General features: G+C 36.4%; 1 protein-coding gene across 1 annotated transcript in view; it reads right to left on the bottom strand.

The window, feature by feature from the left end:
• The window catches only part of LMBR1 (limb development membrane protein 1), a 162,372-nt gene that overhangs the window by 124,020 nt on the left and 16,622 nt on the right, over nucleotides 1-21,730 (bottom strand). The window contains exon 2 of the mRNA XM_079152646.1: nucleotides 411-483. Within this exon, the coding sequence (XP_079008772.1) occupies nucleotides 411-483 (73 nt within the window). The remainder of the gene's footprint in view (nucleotides 1-410; nucleotides 484-21,730) is intronic.

Raw genomic sequence — 21,730 nt, 5'->3', positions numbered from 1 at the left:
AGTATATAATTGAATGCCAATACAGCTAATGGAGACTATAATTCTAGTGCTTTAGAGAAAGAGAAGTTATTCCAGTAACTGGAACAGGGATAGGTGGAACTGAGTAGAATATCCAAAGTCAGAGCCAGTCACAAGGAACCAAATCACCTCATAAACTCTGGAATTTCCCCAGATACTAAATAGCCCAGCGCTATTCTTAGCTGGGTATAAGAATCGTGATCAACAAGGACTCTGGTCTCCGAAGGTGATCCTAAGAGTAATCGAATTCCCTGGGAGGTATTTTCAGTGCTCTAGTTAGACAGGCACTGTTTACTTCGAACATGGGCATATTCAATGCAGTACCACACTAATGAGTGCCCAGGAGCCCGTGTACCTTTAACTAAAGCTGTAGCTGAAGTGTGTGTACTTGCCTGATTTTCTCTTGTATCTTGTGATGATGAAGTAGGAAACGATGTAGAGAATGGCAAAAAGAAGGAAACATATCTGAAATGAAACAAATTTAACATATCATTTACATTTTTTGCCTTTTTCTTAACTAATAGAAGATACATCATTGGCATTTATAAGGGGAAAGAATTTACATTATCAAAAAGTAAAAATTTTGGACATTTTGCTGATATAAAGCTTTGATAAAATACGAATTTATGTCATCTTGTCAATTAATCCATTTAATACTATACCAGGGGGTAAAAATCCCAGTGGAGATATTTCTTTTCATAACTTGATCAAATGTTTTTTCAAAATCATGTGAAAGTGTAAAGAACCAGACTATCACCAACAACTCTGAAAAACAAAGTCAATGTGAATCCACTATCCCTACTAAATATCAAAACATATTAAAAACTTCAGTAACGAAGTGTGCTGGCAACCAAATACCACAGATGAATGAAGCAGTCTATTATATAGAAACTTAACATAAAAGAGACATCACAAATTAATGTTGGGGGAAGTGATTGTTCAGTCCAGCAAGACACCGGGTCGCTTGGAGCCTGCCAGAGAGGCTCGGCAGAGGCTAGAGATGCAGCTCAGAGCAAGGAGGCGAGCCAAGGTGTGCTGACCATCTCATCCCATCCATTCCCACACAACCCCCAGCAGCAAGGACCAATCAAAGAGTAGGAGAACTTACAAAGATCAAGTACAAATAAATGTTTACTACAGTTTGTGGGCCACAGGGTAATTTTTTTTTTAAGACTTTCAAATGAACCACTCCAATGATGATCAAATCCTCAAGAGCACCCTATGCACAGATTTCAGAAGATGAGTTGGTGGCCATCTGACTGAGAAAGAACGCAGACCTAGATGGCAGACATCCCTGCACGATGACATCATCTAGAAAACGACACCCTGACAGTGAAAAGGAAGACCCTCAGTCACGTGTCCAAGTTCTCCCATACACATGGAAAACCGACAGAGGGCAATATCGACTGTGAAGAGACAAGAGCATCCACACCACCTGCTCAAGGAGTCTGAGAACCAGCTAGTTAGGAGAACATTAACAGAGTCACTACCTCCTCCTAGAATCCTCAGAATACAAGACTTGTGTCAAAAGGAAAACCAGTTGTTGAAGAAATATAAACAGGGTGGTCTTCTAGGAAGGAACTGAAGATAAGGGGGAATGGTCCACAATGTAATGGAAGTCAGAATAGGGCTTAAAGAACAATGGAAAGAAGAGTAGCCGGCAGTAACAAGTAAATTATAAGGTTAAAGTCGGAGAGATAAGATGACAAAAGGAATTGATATTTCAGACAGAAGCTGACTAAAATTCACTCATTCAATAGTTATTTATGGTGTGTTTACTATAGATCAAGTATTCTTTTAAGAACTGGGGACACAGCAGTAAACAAAGGTGATGCCCTCATGAAGCTCACAATCCAGTGGAGAAAATAACAAATAAATGATAAATAATTAAGTTGCAGTGTGTCAGATGACAATCAGTACAGACCTGGGGAAACAGAAGTGCCAGCAGCAGTGGAAGCATGTCTCGCCAAGGTGACATCTGAAGAAAGAGTTGAGAAGCCAAGGTGAGTCATGCAGACACCTAGGGGAAGTGTGTGAGGCAGAGAAGACAGCAGTGCCAAGGGTCTCTAGCCCCAGAGGCTGTGGTGTGTTCAAACCATGAGGGGAGAGAATTAAGAGATGAGGTCAGAGAGTAAGGGGAGCCCAGTTCGCACAGGTCTTTGTGGCATCTTTTGCTTCCAGGCATGGTAACCACAGTGTTGGTTCTGAACCTGAGTGAGATAGGACTCTCAACAGAGGGTTGATGTGATCAGACGTAGTATGGAAGGCTCAGTCTAGTGGTTACAGAGAGAATAAGTTAGAAGGAAGCAAGGACAGAGGCAGGAGACCAGACAGGAATTTGCTGCAGTGATCCAGAAGGAAGTCATTTAGACCTGCACAGTAGAGGTGTTAAGCAATCAAGTTCTAGGTATATTCTAAAAGCAGACCTGGTAGGACTTGCAAGAATAAACCCAAGGTTCTTAGCCTGAGAAAATGGAAAAACCAAGTTGCCATCTACTGAGTCAGGAAAGATTACAAGAGGAGTTTTGGGGGTGAAATAAGCACTGCTGAATCTGAAATACACAATGACATATTTTGGAAAATAATATTCCTACAAGACAGAACTCCAAGAAAAACGAGGGACAGTGTAGCTCGGGAGGAGAAAGGGGAAATTAGCCAAACATTAAACCTCTCCCAATAACAATGGGTCCAGAGAAGAAAAAGCAAACTTTCATCTCTTCCTGGGTTCATCCCCAACATCTCCACCAAAAGCAAACATTTACCCCTTCCCAGCCCCAGTGCATCTTAAAGGAAGGAGGCAAATACTGAAATGCTGGGCCCTGAACTTTGACCTTCCTCCATTGCAAATTAGTCCTAAATGGAGGCACAGCAAATATTGAAACTCTGGCAAACAATGGATCCCAGAGAAAGAAAAGCAATGGGCAAGACTTGAGTACTCATCCTTTAGGATCTGGACTCCTATCTCCCCAAATAATAATGAGTTTCAACCTTTTTACAACTACCTTCCTAAGTTAAAGTTCTAACCTGTACAATTAACCCCTGTCAAAACTGCATGTCCACAGTCTCCAATGAAACTATAAAACCCAGACTCCTTCTGAAACCAGGGGATCAGCTCCATACCCAGAAAATGGGCCCTCCTGTGCCTGATCCATGGACCTCACTGCAGAATAAAGGAAAGCTTGCTGAGCCGAGGTTTGCTTCCTGTCACCTGCCTCCATCTTTTGTGGGCCATGAGCCTACACATATTATTCACTCAAGTGGAAAGGCTGAACCAGCAGTTGGATATAAAAATATAACAATCTGTACTGTGTAGAGGAAGGAATCAGGCTAGAAACTTTAAAAGAAAATCAGCAGATGGTATTCAAAGTCCTGAGACTAGATGAGATTTCCATCCCAGGAAAAGAAGTCGAGAACAGAGTCTCTGGAGCTCTCAAACATTTAGAAGGAATCTGCAAAAGCTGACAGAAAACCATGGGGGTAGGGGATCAACAGGACTGAACATCTAAAGAGCCACATGAAGGAAGAGGGAATTATCAACAGTGTCAAATGTTGCTGACCCACCAAGTAAGATGAGTACTGAAGACTGACAACTGGGTTTAGCACCATGGAAGTCACTGGCAACCTTGACAAGAGTTGTTTCTCTGTACTAATGGAGGCAAAACCTTGATTGAAGTGGATTAAGAGAAGTTGGAAACAGCAAGGCAAGTAGACGTGCTTTCAGAGAGTCATTAGGAAGGAAAAAAGGGGTATGTGAAGGGAAATGTGAAGTCAAGAGGCTTTTTCAAAAGATGAGAAAAGATGTAGAAGGTAGAATGAATATGCCAGTAGAGAAAAACAGTAACACAAGACAAAAAAGGAGCTGTAATATGCAGAGTTGAGAGTGATAGAAAAGTTATCCATAGCAAAAAGGAGGAGGAGGAAGAGAAGGAAATAGAATATCTGAATTTGTTTGCAGATGGGTAGATCTATGGTAGAAGCAGAAACATATTATCATGCCTTTGGCTGGCTTCAGTTTTCTCAGTACAATAAAATTAAGTTTATCACATCAGAGTTGTATATGGAGAGTGAAGGAAGAGGAGGTGCATAAATCATATGAGAGAATAAATGGAGTTAGAGAAATATAATAGAAATAAGAGGCAAGGGAATATTAAGTGGCCTTTAAAGTTCTTGGCAAGCCCAAGCTAAAATCATCAGCAAAGCTCACAGTCTGGTGATGCCATTGAACTGATAGCCTAATTTTCAGATGCTGAGGCAGGAACAGGCAGAGTCCTTGGGAGACTTGAGAAGCTCGATGATTCCAACAGATATCTTAGTGTCTCTCTCCATCCAAGCTCAACAAATCGCCTGCACTTACAGATTTTCATTACTCATTCGCTCCTCTGACCACTCAACAGACCCTGACAGTGATAGGTAGTGACCTAACAGTCAAATCACTCTTCATAATTTATTTGACCTCTATGCAGCAACTTCTGCCAGCAACGTTCCTTCTTCTCTGATTGTTGTCCCAGCCTCCTTCACAAGCTTCCTTTTTCTTGCTGCCTGGACACACAACTCTTCTCTGTAATTTCTGGGCTGAGCATGTCTACTCTTATTACACAGCTCTTCCTAGGTAATATCATCTGCTCCAGTGTTTCAACCTTCAACCCTCAGGAATCCCCTGACCACAGTTTGAGAAGCACTGGCTCAGGGCAACACTAAGAGGAAGTGAAATGATGGCCCGTGAAACCTAAGAAGATTGGGATAAAAGTGAAATCAAGGACAAGCTGATGAGCAAGAGAAACAAAGATATCAATCAATTGAGTTCACAGCAGATAGGCAACTGCAATGAAATTACTTAACTAAGTAATTTGGAAGGATGTTTTAGGATATTTTAAGTTAGTGTTTAAAGGTGGAGGACAATTTCAGAAATTTCAGGGAGTTTGTGCAGAATTAAAAGATGAAAAAGATGAAAGGAACAAAAGGAAATCAAGAAGCTAAAATGCACAGAAGGAAAACTAATGGAAAACAATTCATTTAGAAGCAGAAAACTAGCAAGTTTAAGACTATCAAGTATTACTCATTTTCAAATAAAAGCTACCCACTATGAAAATTAAAATACCACCATAAAAGACACAGACAAACTCACAGAACTGGCTAGCCATCTGTCTAATGGCAAAGGTAGACTGGGAGCAGACTCTCCTCCAAAAAGCCAGTCCTTTCAAAGAGACAGACCCACAGAGAGAAGCAGAATGAAAGCAAACTGTGATGATACCACCTATTCTTTCTATGCCCAGTGACAACAACAACAACAAAAAAGGAGACACCACTAAAAGTGAGGCACGACTGATACAAGAAGACAGGGAAAAAGGCACACACATGCATTGTTGGTAGGACTAGAAATTAGTACAACCAGTGTGGAAAGTATCCTGTGGTACTCTGAAGACACTTAGCTTCTCTCTCCCTGCCAGGGAAGGAGCAGCCATGTTACTGGAGCTCAGAGAGAATACAGGGTGCCTGTCCCCTGTGCTGGCCAGCCATCCAGGGGTAGGGGAGACACATGCCTTAGTCCTGATTATGATCAAGAATGGGCAGGCATCTGAGTGCTGAGTGATGCAGTCACAAGTTACTGAAACAATATATATTGTTAAAAATGGTGCTGGGAAAACTGGATATTCATATGTGGAAAAATGAAATTAGTTTCCTATCTCTCACCCTGAACAATAGTCAAATCGAAGTAGATCAAAGACTTAGGGATTAGACCAGAAACCTTGGAACTGCTAGAAGAAAACAAAGTCAGGGGTGGGGTTGTGGCTCAGTGGTAGAGCACTTGGATAGCACATGTGAGGCACTGGGTTCAATCCTCAGCACATTAAAAAAAAAAAAAAAAAAAAAATATATATATATATATATATATATATATATATATATATAACACGAGAGAGAGGTATCTACGACTAAAGAGAGTTTTTTTTAAAAAAAAAGAAAACAGTTTATATTAGGTAGAGGGGAGTGAAGGGAGGAGAGGGGGTATGAGGATTGGATGATAGTAGAGTGAAACAGACATTATTACCTCGTGTACATGTATAACTGCATGACTGATATGATCCTACAATATGTATAATCAGAAAAATAAGAGATTACACTCCATTTATGTATGATCTATCAAAAAGTATAAATGCATTCTACTGTCATGTACGACAAATTAGAACAAATAAAAAAATTAGTTAAAAAAAAAAAAAGAAAACATAGTCACACTCTATCATACAGCTGCAGGCACTAACCTGCTCACAAGACCCCTAAAGCTCGAGAAATAAAACCAAGAATCAAAAAGTGAAATGTCATCAAATTAAAATCTTCCACAGCAAAAGAAATAATTAAGAATGTGAAGAGAGAGCCTACGAAATGGGAGAAAATCTTTGCCAGCTGTTCCTCTGACAGGGGATTAACATTTAGAATACCCAAAGAACTCAAAAAGTTTAATACAAAAAAAAAATCAGTAAATGGTCAAAAGAATACAACAATAGACACTCTCAAAAGAATAAACACAAATGGCCAAATTATGAAAAAAATAGTTCAACATCTCTAGTAATCAAGGAAATGCAAATCAGAACTGCAGTAAGATTTCATCTAACTCAGCCAGAATGGCAGTCATCAAGTAAACAAATAAGTGTTGGTAAGGTGTAAAAGGTACACACATACATTGTTGGTGGGACTAAAAATTAGTACAACCAGTGTGGAAAGCAGTATGGATTTTCCTCAAAAAACCAGAACTGGAAAGACCAAATGACCCAACTATCCCACTCCGATATTTATCCAAAAGAACTAATATCAGCATACTATAGTGATACAGCTATTTCAATATTTATAGTAGCAAAATTTACAATAGTCAAATTATGGAATCAGCCCATATGACCACCAATAGATGAGTGATCAAGAAAATGTGGTACACATAAACAATGGAGTTTTACTCTGCCATAAAGAAGAACAGAATTAGAGCAGTCACCAGTAAATAGATGGAAATGGAGGACATTGTGCTAGGTAAAATAAGCCAGACTCAGAAAGTCAAAGGTCAAATTTCTTGTATGTGAAAGATGAGCAAAAAAAAGGGAAAGAAGGTTGGGGGTTCAGATATCATAAAGATATAGGGAAGATCAGTGGAGTGGAAGGAGATGAGGAGGGAAAAAAGGAGAGAGGAGGAGCAAGAAAGTGGAGGAAATGTGAAATGAATTAAACAAAATTTATGTGTATGAATATATTTATTCTCTTTTTAAAAAATTAATTATAATTACATATTCATATTTGGGTTTTTTTCTCATTTCTAACATTTTTAAAGCAAATTATTTTTTATGGATCAGCATTTTGAGGACTAGGATGTATATTTCAGTTTTGTTTTGTATTCTTTTAATTTTTTCTTGTACATCTTTTCTCTCATCTGTTTCCCTTGATTCTCTCTCTTCTGTCCTGCTAATAGCCAACCTCTATGGCTCTCTCTTTCACTCTTCCTTTAATTTTTCATTTCTATTTTCCCTCCTCCTCCCTTATAAACATTACATCCTACATCGCTTCACTTCTCTCACTGTCTACCATTCAAAATTGTAGACCCTTTGGCAAACTTACTAATTTTACTGTGGGTGATAACTGATCACATCATTTCTGCTCACTGTGAGAATTAACAATGCAGATGTCATAGGAGGAACTATTTTTGTTTAATACTGTACATCATTTGCATTGGTTGCTTGCTGTTACTACTTGTTCCTTCCTAACAGAGAGGTAGTAGAAACCTTCAGAGACACTACTAGTCCACAGGGTAGAAACTCTACTGCCTCAGAGCCATACTGTTAGAAAAAGCAAGAGAACAAATTGCCCAAACAAACCAAGATACTGGATCAACAGAATCCGTTGATAACACAGTGGAAGAAATGTCAGGTAAAGTGTTTAGAATGATCATAGTTAAACGGATCTGCAAGATGAAGATGATATAAGGAGTAAAATCAGAGAGAAAATATAGTAAGCGAAAGATCACTCAATAAAGAGAGATTCTGAAAACAAGCAGAAATCTTTGAAAGGAAGGAATCAATAAACCAAATTTAAAATTCAATTGAAAGCATCACCAGCATACTAGACCACTTGAAAGATAGAGTTTCATGCAAAGAAGACAAAAAATATAATCTTGAAAATAAGGAGAAAAGATGTTAAGAGACCATAAATAGAACTTCCAAATAAGTTATTCTCCATGTATGTACAATATGTCAAAACACACTCTACTATCATGTATATCTAAAAAGAACAAATTTAAAAAAAAAGAAAGAAAAGAACTTCCAAGAAACATGGGGTAACATGAAAAGACCAAATATAGGATTTATTGGGATAGATGATGGCTCAGAGATACAAACCAAAGGAATGCACAGTCTTTTCAATGAAATAATATCAGAAAATATCCCAAAACTTAAGAATTAAATGGAATATCAGATACAGGAGGTTTACAGGACCCCCAAAATACAAAATTGCAACAGACCCACACCAAGTCACATTATTATGAAAATGCCTAACATACAGAATGAGGATAGAATTTTAAAGACTATCAAAGAAGCCACGTGTGGTGGCACACATCTATAATCCCAGCTACTCGGGAGGCTGAGGCAGGAGGATCACAAGTTCAAAGCCAGCCTCAGCAACTTAGCAAGGCACTCAGCAACTCAGCAAGACCCTATCTCTAAATAAAATACAAAAAAAGGGTTGCAGATGTGGGTCAGTGGTTAAGTGTCCCTGGGTTCAATCCCCAGTACAAAAAAAAAAAAAAAAAAAAGGTTGCCAGAGAAAAATGACAGGCCACATTTAGAAGGAAACCAATCCAGATCTCTGCTGATTTCTCAACCCAGAACTTCAAAGACAGGTCATAGAATAATATATGTCAAGTTCTGAAAGAAAATGGATGCCAGCCAAGAATACTATACCCAGGAAAATTAAACTTCAGAATTGACGATGAATTAAAAACCTTCCATGATAAACCAAAGTTAAAAGAATTCACAACTAGAAAGCCTGTACTACAAAACATACTCAGTAAAATATTTCTTGAAAAGAAATGAAGAATAAAATTGAAAACCAGCAAAGGGAAGAACTATACTAGAATAGTCAATTAAAAGAGAAAATAATTAAAATTAAAAACCAGAAATAAACCAAAATGACAATGGATAAAAATCATTTCCTCAATAATAACACTGAATGTAGAGAAAATAATTAAAATTAAAAACCAGAAATAAACCAAAATGACAATGGATAAAAATCATTTCCTCAATAATAACACTGAATGTAAATGGCCTAAACTCATCAATCACTAGACACAGACTGGCAGGCTGGATTAAAAAACAAGACCAAACAATATGCTGTCTCCAAAAGACTCATGTCAAAGGCGAGGACTTCCACAGACTAAAGGCAAAAGGAAGGGCGGAAAACATATCACTCACATGGATCTCATAAAAAGCAGGGGTTTCTATCCTCATATCAGATAAAGTAGACTTCAAGCCAAAGTTAATCAGAAGGGACAAAGATGGTCATTTTATACAGCTTACAGGAATTATATATCAGCAAGACATAACGATCATAAATATTTATGCCCCAAACAATGGAGTACCTACATACATTAAAAAAAAAAAAAAAAAACTCTCAATTTAAAGAATCAAGTAGACCACAAAAAAATAATACCAGGTGACTTTAATACAACCCTCTCATCACTGGAAACACAACCCTCTCATCACTGGATAGATTGTCCAAACAAAAACAAGATAAAAGAAGCTATAGAACTAAAAAATACAATCAATAATTTAGACTTAACAGACATATATAGAATATTGTATTCATTAAAAGCTGAATATGCTTTCTTTTGAGCATCACATGACTCCTTCTCTAAAACTGACTGTTATCTTAGGCCACAAAGCAACTCTTAGGAAATACAAAAAAAAAAAAAAAAAAATTCTATCCAATCATAATGGAACAAAATTAGAAATCAACAATAAAATAAAAAATAGAAATGACTCTAACACCTGGAGACTACATTATATGCTATTAATGACCAATGTATAGTGAAGAAATCAGAATATTAAAAAATAGAGAAAAATGAGAATAGCAACACAACATATCAAAATTTCCAGGACATTATGAAGGCAGTTCTAAGAGGAAAATTCATTGCATTAATCTCATTCATTGAAAGAACAAAAAGTCAACAAATAACCTAATATTACATCTCAAGGTTCTAGAAAAAGAAGAATGAATTAACACCAGAAGCAAGACAAGACAGGAAAAAATTAAAATCAGAGCTGAAATCAATAAAACTGAAACAAAAAATTTCAAAAAAATCAAGAAAACAAAATATTGAATCTTCAAAAAAAATAAATTGATAAACCCCTAGCCAAGGTAACAGAGAAAGAGAAAAAAATTCAAATTACTAAAATCCAAGATTTAAAAAAAGGAAATATCACCATGGACACTACTGAAATACAAGATAATCAGAAACTATTTTAAAAATTTTTACTTCAATAAATTATAAAGTCTTAAAGACATCGACAAGTTTCTAGAGACATATGGCCTACCCAAATTGAATCAGGAAGACATAGAAAATTTAAACAAATCAATATAAAGTAATGAAATTGAAGACTACATCCAAAGCCTACCAACAAAGAAAAACCCAGGTACAGATTCTCAAATGAGTTCTACCAGACCTTCAAAGAAGAACTAACACCAATCCTCCTCAAATTATTCCATGAAATAGAGAAGGAAGGAACCCTTCCAAACTCATTCTATGAAGCTAATATCACCCTGATACCAAAACTTGGCAAAGACGCATCAAGGAAAGAAAATTTCAGATCAATAACCTCATGAATATAAATGCAAAAATTCTTAATAAAATACTGATAAATCACATACAAAAACATATTTAAAAAAGTGTTCCACAATCAAGTGGGGTTCATCCCAGGGATGCGAGGTTGAATCAACATACAGAAATCAATAAACACAATTCCTTACATCTATAGATTTAAAGAATCACGTTATTACCTGAATACATGCAGGAAAAGCAACTGACAAAATGTAACATCCATTCATGTTCAAAACACTAGAAAAACTAGGAACAGTAGGAATATGCCTCAATATAATAAAAGTTATATATGCTAAACCCAAGGCCAACATCATTCTAAATGGAGAAAAACTGAAAGCACTCCCTCTAAAAACTGGAACAAGACAAGGATGCCCTATTTCACCACTTCAATTCAATATAGTCCTTGAATCTCTCACCAGAGCAATTAGGCAAAAGAAAGAAATTGAAGGGATATGAATAGGAAAAGAAGAGCTCAAACTATCCCTATTTGCTGAGGACATGATTCTATATTAGAAGACCCAAAAAACTCCACCAGAAAATTTCTAGAACTCATAAACAAATTCAGCAAAGTAGCAGGATATAAAATTAACACTCATAAATCAACCGCATTCCTATACACCAATGATGAATCAATCAAAAGAGAAATTAGAAAAATTATTCCATTCACAATAGTCTCAAAAAATAAAATACTTGGTAATCAATCTAACAAAAGAAGTCAAAGACCTCTACAATGAAAACTACAGAACACTAAGGAAAGAAACTGAAGAAGATTTTAGAAAATGAAAAGATCTCCCATGTTCTTGAATAGGCAGAATTAACATTGTCAAAGTGGTCATACTACCAAAAGAACTATACATATTTAACACAATTCCTATTAAAATTCCACTGACATTCTTCATAGAAATAGAGAAAGCAGTCATGAGATTCATTTGAAAAAATAATAGGCCAGGAATTGCCAAAGCAATCCTTAGCAAGGAAAGTGAAGCAGAAGGAATCACAATACAAGACCTTAAATTATACTACAGAGCTACAGTAACAAAAATGGAGGAAATTTAACAAAGGATCCTGGGGTCCAAAGTTCACTTGTGCAAGGCTGAGAAACCCTGGCGCCAGGTTGCAGTGCTGAGGTATCTCGTGTCCAAGAACAGAGAGTCACAACACCAGGCCACAGGGCAGGCTGTGCAGATTCACAGGTGCAGAAACCACAGGAGGCAGGGGTCCTGCGGCCCTGTAGCCCCTGGCCTGAGTCCTTCTGCTTAGTCTCAGAGTTTCTGCCTGAACGTTATAAATAATTACCTTAACTTTCATTTCTCTTTCTACATAGACAGTCAGAAGGAAACCCTGTTGTCTTGGAAAGCACTCTTTTGCTGTATATTTCTATATTCTACCTACCTATCTACTTAAGCTACCCATCTACCTACCTACCTACCACCTATCTACCTACCACATACATCTATGTTCCTCCTTCCCTCCCTATCCACCTACCTACCTAGCTACCTACCTACCTGCATACCTCTCAGGGGGTGATAATGCCAAAAGATTGTCCTGCCTGAATTTGAGTTTTGGCAGGTGGATTTACAGATTCTAAAGTAAGAAAATGAAGATTTAAGGAGTTCTGTCAAGATTTAAGTTTCCTATCCATTATGTAACAAAATGAAATTGAACCCCTATCTCTCACCCTGCACAAAACTCAACTCAAAGTGGATCAAGAACAGAGGCATTAGACCAGAGACCCTGCGCCTGCTAGAAGAAAGAGTAGGCCCAAATCTCCATCCTGTAGGCTTAACAAGACTCCTAAAGCGCAAGAAGTAAAATCAAGAATCAACAAATGGGATGGCGTCAAACCCAAAAACTTCTTCACGGCAAAGGAAACAATCAAGAATGTGAAGAGAGAGCCTACACGATGGTAGAAAATCTTTACCACATGCACCTCAGACAGAGCATTAATCTCCAGGATATACAAAGAACTCAAAAAAACACCACCACAAAAACAAATAATAAATGGGCAGAAGAACTGAGTGGGCACTTCACAGAAGAAGATATACAATCGATCAACCAATATATGAAAAAATGTTCAACATCTCTGGCAATTAGAGAAATGCATGTTAAAAGTGAGATTCCATCTCATTCCAGTCAGAATGGCAATTGTCAAGAATACAAGTAGCAATAAATGTTGGCAAGGATGTGGGGAAAAAGGCACACTCATACATTGCTGGTGGGACTGCAAATTGGTGCGATCACCCTGGAAAGCAGTATGGAGATTCCTTAGAGAACTTGGAATGGGACCATCATTTGACCCACTTATTCCACCCCTCAGTATATACCCAAAGGACTTAAAATCAGCATATTACAGTGACACAGCCACATCAATGTTTATAGTGGCTCAGTTCACAATAGTTAAGCCAACCTGGTGCCCTTCAACAGATGAAAGGATAAATAAACTGCAGTATATATACACAATGGAATATTAGTCAGCCTTAAAGAAGAGTGAAATTATGGCATTTGCCAGGAAATGGATGGAACTGTCAAACATTATGCTAAGAAAAAACAAGCCAATTTCAAAGAACCAAAGGCTGAATGTTTTCTCTGATATGCAAATGCTGATTCACTATAAGGGGGTGAAGAAGAATAGAGGTAATTTGAACTAGACAGAGGGGAAGGATGGGAAGAAAGAGGGGGATGGGATTATCTGAGACAACAGGAAATAGGAAAGACAGTGGAATGAGTAAGACATAACTTTCCTATGATCATATATGAATACACAAGCAGTAAAACTCTACATCATGTACAACCACCAGAATGGGATCCTAATTAGAATAAGTTGTACTCCATGTATGTATAATATGACAAAATACACTCTACTGCCATGTGTACCTAAAAAGAATAAATACTAGTTCATGATTTTTTAAAAAATGATCAGATATGAAGCCAGTGATGACAAAGGTTGGGTTTTGGTTTTTATTTTATTCTCTCTCTCTCTCTCTCTCTCTCTCTCTCTCTCTCTCTCTCTCTCTCTCTCTCGGACAAGGCTGAATTTAAGGGAAAAAAAATGTATAAAGCAAGACAAAGTACAGCACTTTAAGAAAAATAGTATAAACTACAATGAAGAAAGAACTGTCATGAATCTTTCTGTACCAAAAACACAGCATCAACCACTTTTTAAAAATTGAACATACAAAGATAAATATCATTTTAGTTAAGAGACTTTGATTCATCATGAAAAAATAAGCATAAACCAAATAAATAATAACAAATATGAATTTTAAAGCATAATAATACTAGAGGGGAATCTCAGTCAATATCTAAATAAATAAATAACATTATACTTAATGATGAGAAACTCAAAGATTTCCATTAAGATCAGGAACAGGGCAAGGGTGTCCGTTTACACCAATTTTTTTCAACATTATACTAATTTCTGTGTTAGTCACCTTTGTATTGTATGACCAAAATACTTGACAAGAACAACTTAGAGGAGGGAAAGCTTATTTTGGTTCATAGTTCCAGAGATTTGGTCCATGGTTGGCCCAGTCCATTGCTCTGGGTCCAAGGTGAGGCAGAACATCATGGCAGAAGGGTATGGTGAAGAAGCAATGCTCCATTCATGGCAGACAGGAAGCAGAGAGAGCAAAAGAGTAAGGGGCCACAAGGAAGATGAACATTTCCAGGGCATGTGCCCAGTGACCCACCTCCTCCAGTCACATCCCACTTGCCTACAGTTACCACCTAGTCAGTTCATTCCAACTAGGATGGACCTATCAGGTTGCAGCTCTCATAAACTATTCATTTCACCTCTGAATATTCCTGCATTAACACAGGAGTTTTTGAGGGGTACCTCATATCCAAACCATAACATACGAAGAATCCTAGTTAATGCAATAAAACAAGAAAAAAAATGAGTGATACACAGGATGTGAAGGAAGAGATAAACCTGTCTGTTCACAGATCATAGGATAATCTGTGAGAAAAATCTGAAAAAATCAACAAAAATAACTAGAACTAAGCAATTATAACAAAGTTGTAGGTCACAAGGTTAATATACTAAAGTCAATTGCTTTCCTACATGCCAACAATGAACAAGTGAATTTTGAAAATAATAACTCCATTTACATTAGCACTTCAAAAAATGCATAATACTTAGGTATAAATCAAACAATATGTATGAGAACTACATAAGAAATACTATAAAACTGATTAAAGAAATCAAAGAATAATTTAATTAGTGGAGAGCTATTCTGTTTAGACTCAATACTGTCAAAATGTCAGTTCTTCCCAACTTGATCTCCAGATTCAACACAATCCCAATCACAAATCTCAGCATGTTACTTTGCAGATATCAACTAATTGATTCTAAAGCTTAAGTGATAAGGCAGAAAGACCAGAATAGTCAGCACAATATTGAAGAAAAAGAACGAAGTCAGAGAACTAGTATTATCCAGTTTTAAGACAGTCTATAAAGCTATAGGAATCAAAGCAGTGTAGTAGTGGGAAAGAACAGAAATACAGGTGAATAGAACAGAACTGAGAGCTCAGAAATAGACTTACATAAATAATTCCTTGACAAAAGAGTAAAGGCAATACAATAAAGTATTGTTTATTCAACAAACAATGCCGGAACAAATGGATATCCATGTGAAAAACATGAATGTAGACTTATATCCTTCAAAAAATAACTCAAGGTGGATCACGCATCTAAATGTAAAACACAACAGCCCTAAAACACTGACAGGTACCCTACCCCACTAGTAGGCATGCTGTGCCACACCCACCTAAGCCCACTATGGTGCCCCACACCACCATATAGCCTCGGAAACTGAGGGCACCACACCTCTGCTATTGCACCAGCCACACCTCACCTACATGGGCCTGCCAAAGCAGCCCTTCCCGACACAACCCATAGAAACTAATGGGAATCCCAGAGCCAAAGTCAGGTACACCAGGCCCAGAGCCACTTACAAACCTGCCCATATATGAAAGCCACTTCCCTAGGCTAGGAATGTAGCTCAATGGTAGAACACTTGCCTAGCATATAAAAGGCTCTAGATTCAAGACTCAGTACCATGATAAAAAGAAAAACAGAAAGAAAGCCACTTCCCAGCTGGTGGTGCAATCCTCTAATCACCAATACTGATTAAAGCTGAAGAAGCTACAGGACGCTTCACGAAAGCACCCACCTAGAACCAAACCCAGCACAGCCTATCCACCTGATCACCATAAGAATGTCTTTTAACAGAAGAAACTGTGATTTATCAGATGCACAAATATTAACGTAGGAAGACAAGAAGCATGAACAAACAAGGCGCAAGAGGCCTTCAAAGCAACATCGTGACTGTCTTAAAAACAGACCCCAAAGAAAAGGAAATCAACAAATGAACTGAAGAAATCAATATAATAATTTTATGAAGACTTAATGAGCTACAAGAGAACACAGTTGATTCAAGGAAACCAAGAAGACAATTCATGATATGAATGATAAATTGATCAAAAGGAGATCATAAAAAAGAACCAAACTGAAATCCTGGAGCTAAAAGGACTCAACAAATGAAATCTTAAAATATAGTTGAAAGCCAAAATAACATATTGGACCAAGCAGAAAATAATTTTAGAAAAAGAATTTCTGAGCTTGAAGACAGGTTCTTTGAAATAACAGACCAAAACTAATTCATTAATTAAAAAGAACAAGAAATGTATTTGAAATTTATGGCATATCATTAAGGAGAAAAATTAGCATTACACTGTTCAAAAAAGAGAAGGAAAGGGATTGAAAATCTATTTGATAAAATGACTGCAGAAAACTTTCCCAATCTCATTAAAAACACAGACATACAGGTCCAGGAAGTTCAACAGTAGCTCAAGCTATAATCAAATTCAAAAATACACAAGACAATGGGCGAGGAATGTAACTCAGTGCAGAGCACTTCCCTAGCAGAGGCAAGGCCCTGGGTTCATGCAGCACAAGATAAGAAGAAAATTCTAAAGACAGCAGGTAAAAAGCATCAAATCACAAAGAAGGAATTCCCACTAGACTAATAACAGACTTCCCAGCAAAAAACATACAGGCCAGGAAAAAATAAAATAATATGTTTGAATTCCTGAAAGGAAAAATCTGTCAACCCAGGGTTGACCCAGCAAAGCTATTCTTCAGAAAGGGAGAAGAAATGAAGTCTTCCAACAAGCAAACCAGAGGGAATTCACCACCATCAGACCTATAAGAAATGCAAAATGCAGACCTACATCAGAAGCAAAAAGATGATGACTACCATCATGAAAACATGCAAAAGTACAAACTACACAAAAGAGAAAGTTGAGAAAATCAAAACACCAATATAGAAGCCATCAAACCACAAAGATGGCTAAGAAAGGAACAGAAGGGAGGAGGAAGAGGAGAAAAATCAATGGAAGACATATGTATTTATCTATCGGTAATAACCTTGAATGTAAATGGATTAAATTCCCCAATTAAAAGATCCAGACTGGCTAAATGGAAGAAAAGAAAAGAAAGAGAAAAGAAAGAAGACTCAACAATATGCTGCCTACAAGAAATTCAATTCACCAGTAATAACACATATAAACTGAAAGTGAAGAAATGGGAAAAAAATTATTATACAAACAGAAACCAAAATCAAGTCAGAGTAGTTATAAGAGACAAAACAGATTTAAGTCAAAAACTACCTCAAGAAACAAAGAAAAAATAACAGTTGTAAATATAAATGCATCCAATGCTTGAAAACCACAAACCAAAAACAAGAGATACTCCAGAAACTGTACCAATACATAGAAATTAGATATATTCCTGAACAATTAATAGGTCCAAGAAGAAATCAAGACAGAGATTAAAATTTTTCTTAAATGAAAATGAAAATACAATATACCAAAATCTATGGAATCCAGCAAAGGCAATACCAAACTTCACCAAAAGTAAAATTTAAATCAATAAAGGCCTACATCAAGAAAATAGAAAGAGCCATGCCTGTAAACCCAGCTACTCAGGAGGCTGAGGCAGGAGAACAAATTTGAAGGCAGATTCAACAACATAAAGAGAGACCCTATCTCAAAATACAATATAAAAAGGGATAGGGAATATAGTTGAGCAGTAGAGTAACTTTGGGTTTAATCCCCAGTGCCACACCAAACAAAAGAAGAAGATGATGACGATGATGATGATGATGATGATGATGATTTTAAGAATAAACTAACAATGCAACTCAAGAAAATAGAAAAAAATAAACCAAACCCAAAATTAGCATAGAAAAGAAATAACAAAGAGCAAAAATAAATGAAATTCAGGAAAACACACACATAAAGATCAAAGAAATGAGCTCTTTGCTTTGAAAAGATAAACAAAATTGACAACCTTTAGCTAGAAAGAGAGAAAAAGAGATAAAAATAAGACATTACAACTGATACTGCAGAAATACATAGAATCATTAGGGACTATTGTTAACAACTATATGCCAACAAATTGAAAAACCTATAAGAAATGGGTAAATTTCTGGCAAAACCTACCAAACTCAATGCTGAGGACATAGAAAGCCTAAAAAGATCAATAACAAGTAACAAAATCAAATCTGTAACAAAACTCTTCAAACAAAGAAAAAGAAGAGCCCAGGACTAGATGGCTTCACTGGATGACTTACCAAACCTTTAAAAAAAAAAAAAAAAGATTATTGTCAAACTACTCCAAATAACTAAAAGAGATGGAACCCTCCCAAAATCATTCTATGAGGTCAACATTACCCTGATGCAAAAATCAGACAAGGACACACCAAAGAACACTACAGATCAATACATCCCTGATGAATATAGGTTGAAAAAAAAACTTCTTAATAAATTATCAAACTGAATCCAACAACACATCAAAAAGATTATATACCATGATTAAGTAGAATTTATCCCAGGAATGCAAGATGGCTCGGAATATGCAAATCAATAAACACAATACATCACATCAACAGAATGAAAGACAAAAACCCTATAGTCATGTCAACAGACCCCCCCAAAAAATAAAATAAAATTCAACATTCCTTCATAATAAAAATCCCTCATAAAACTGGGGATAAAAGGAATTTATATCAACACAATATAAAGGCTATATGAAACAAACCCAAAGCCAACATTATACTGAATTGGGGAAAGCAGAAATCATTTCCTCTAATGTCAGGAACAAGACAAAGATGTCCACTTTCAAAACTCTTAACATAGTATTGGAAGTCTTAGCCAAAGCAGTAAGGCAAGAGAAAGAATTAAAGGAGGTCAAATTATCCCTGATTGCAAACAACAAGATATTTTTTAATATAGAAAGACACACAAAAAAAAGAGTCAGAACTGATAAACTCATTATACAAATCAATATACAAAAAAAGTAGCTTCCTTTATACACCCATAAAGATATTGCTGAAAAAGCATCAAGAAAGCAATCCCATTCACAATGGCTAAAAAAAAATCCTGGAATAAATTTAACCAAGCAAGTGAATGATCCCTTTTAATGAGAATTACAAAGCACTAATGGAAAAAAAATGAAGAGACATACAGAAAAAGTGGAAAGACCCATGTTTATGGACTCGAAGAACTGATGATAATGTTAAAATGTCCATATTACCCACAGTGATCTATAGTCAATACAATTCCTATTGAAATACCAATGATATACTTTTAACAGAGTTTTTGTTTTAATCACAAAATTCACATGGAACCACAACCCTTCAAGACCCTGAATAGCTAACGCATTTGACCTGAGCAAAAAGAACAAAACTGGAGACAACACAACACCTGACTTCACACCATACTAAAAAGCCAATAGTAATCAAAACAGCATGTTACTAACATAAAAACAAACATGTAAACTAATGAAACAGAGAACTCAAAAATAAATCCCATGTATCTACAGTCAACTGATTTTCAACTAAGACAGCATGAACTTACATTGGAGAAAGGAGAATCTCTTCAATAAATGGTGCTAGAAAAACTGAATATCCATACACAGAATAAGTAACTAGACCCCTACCTCTCATCATATTAAAAAAATTAATTCAAGCAAGGCAAGGTGGTACTTGCCTGCAATCCCAACAGCTCTGGAGGCTGAGGCAGGAGAATTTGCACGTTCAAAGTCAGCCTCAGCAATTTATCAAGTCCCTAAGGAACTTAGCGAGATCCTGTCTCAAAACAAAACATAAAAAGGGCTAGGGATGTGGCTCAGTGGTTGAGTACCCCTGTGTTCAATTCCAGGTAACCAAAAATAAATAAATAAAGATTTTAAATAAATGAATAAATTCAAAAAGGATTAAAGATTTAAATGTAAGACCTGAAACCACTAAAAGAAAATATAGAGAAAATATTTCAGGACTTTAGTCTGGTTTTGGATGTGACCCCAAAAGCATAATTAACTAAAGCAAAAATTGACAAATGGAATTACATCAAATTTAAAAGAGCCACACTGCAAAGAAAACAATCAACAAAGTGAAGAGACAACAGGAGAAAACATTTGCAAAGTATTCATCCAACGAGGGGTTAACATTCAGTATATATAAGGAAATCAAACAACAGCAAAAATAAATTAAAAATATAAATAAATCTGATTTCAAAACGGGCAAATGAACTGAAGTCACTACTCAAAAGACTATAAAAAGGCCAACAAATGTATTTTTTAAATGCTCAACATCACTAATTGTTGAAATGTAAATTAAAACACAATGAGATGTTAGAATGGCTATGATCAAAAAGACATAACGAACTCTAGCAAGGATGCAAAGAAAGAGGAACTCTGAGACTCTGTTGGCAACAATGTAAATTAGTACAGCCACTATAGAAAACAGTATGGAGTTCCCTCAAAAAACTGGAAAAATAACTACCCTATATCCAGCAATATATCCAAACAATCTTTGCTATACACAAAGAAACTGAAATCCTATGTTGTATGTTAGACATAGCTGCACTCATGATTTGTTGCAGCTCCATTCCCAATAGCCAAGAATCTATCTAGGTGTCCCAGCTGATGATGAATGGGTTTAAAAAAAAAAAAAGTGGCATATAGAGATGTTTATATGGTACACACACAATGAAATACTACCCACTCAGCCATAAGAAGAGTAAAATTTTGTCATCTGCAGCAACATGGATGGAACTGGAAGACATTAATCTATGTAAGTTAGGCACTTGAAGATAAGTACTACATGTCCTTACTTACGAGTTTAAAAACTGATATCAAAGAGGTCCAGAAAATAATAGCGCTTAACAGAGTCTGGGAAGGGTGTGGAGTAATGTGGAGAATGGTTAACAGGTATAGGGGTGCAGCTGAGCAGAAGGAATAACTTCTACTACTCCACAGCACAGGGGTGGAAATTAAATGAACCTTTCAATATAGCTAGTGCGAAGATTCTGAATGTCCTCAATGAAATGATAAATGTCTAATAATTATGCCAATTACCCTGATCATTACATATTGTACACATATGCTGAAATGTCCCACTGTACCCCATAATTATGTTCAATTACTATGTGTCAATTAAAAGTAAAAATATATTTTTAGCCAGGCACAGTAGCATATTCTGTAATCCCAATTACTAAGGAGACTGAGGCAGACAGATCCCAAGTAAGGTTCAAGATCAGCATGGGCAATTTAGTGAGATCCTGTCTCAAAATAAAAATAAAAAGGGCTGAGGATGTAGCTCAGTGGTGAAGTACTCCTGGACTCAATCCCCAGTACCACAAAAAAATAAATTAAAATATATTTTTATAAATAAAAATAAATGGCTATAAAACACAAAATTATAAAACCCCTAGAAGATAACATGGGAAAAATATCTAGATGACACTGGGTTTGGGGATGATTTTTTAGATACAACACCAAAGGCACACACTATCAAA

This window comes from Sciurus vulgaris, assembly GCF_902686455.1.
Source record: "Sciurus vulgaris genome assembly, chromosome: 8".
NCBI classification, from domain to species: Eukaryota; Metazoa; Chordata; class Mammalia; order Rodentia; family Sciuridae; genus Sciurus; species Sciurus vulgaris.
The sequence above is the reverse complement of the archived record's forward strand: the minus strand, read 5'-3'. Positions and strand labels throughout refer to the sequence as shown.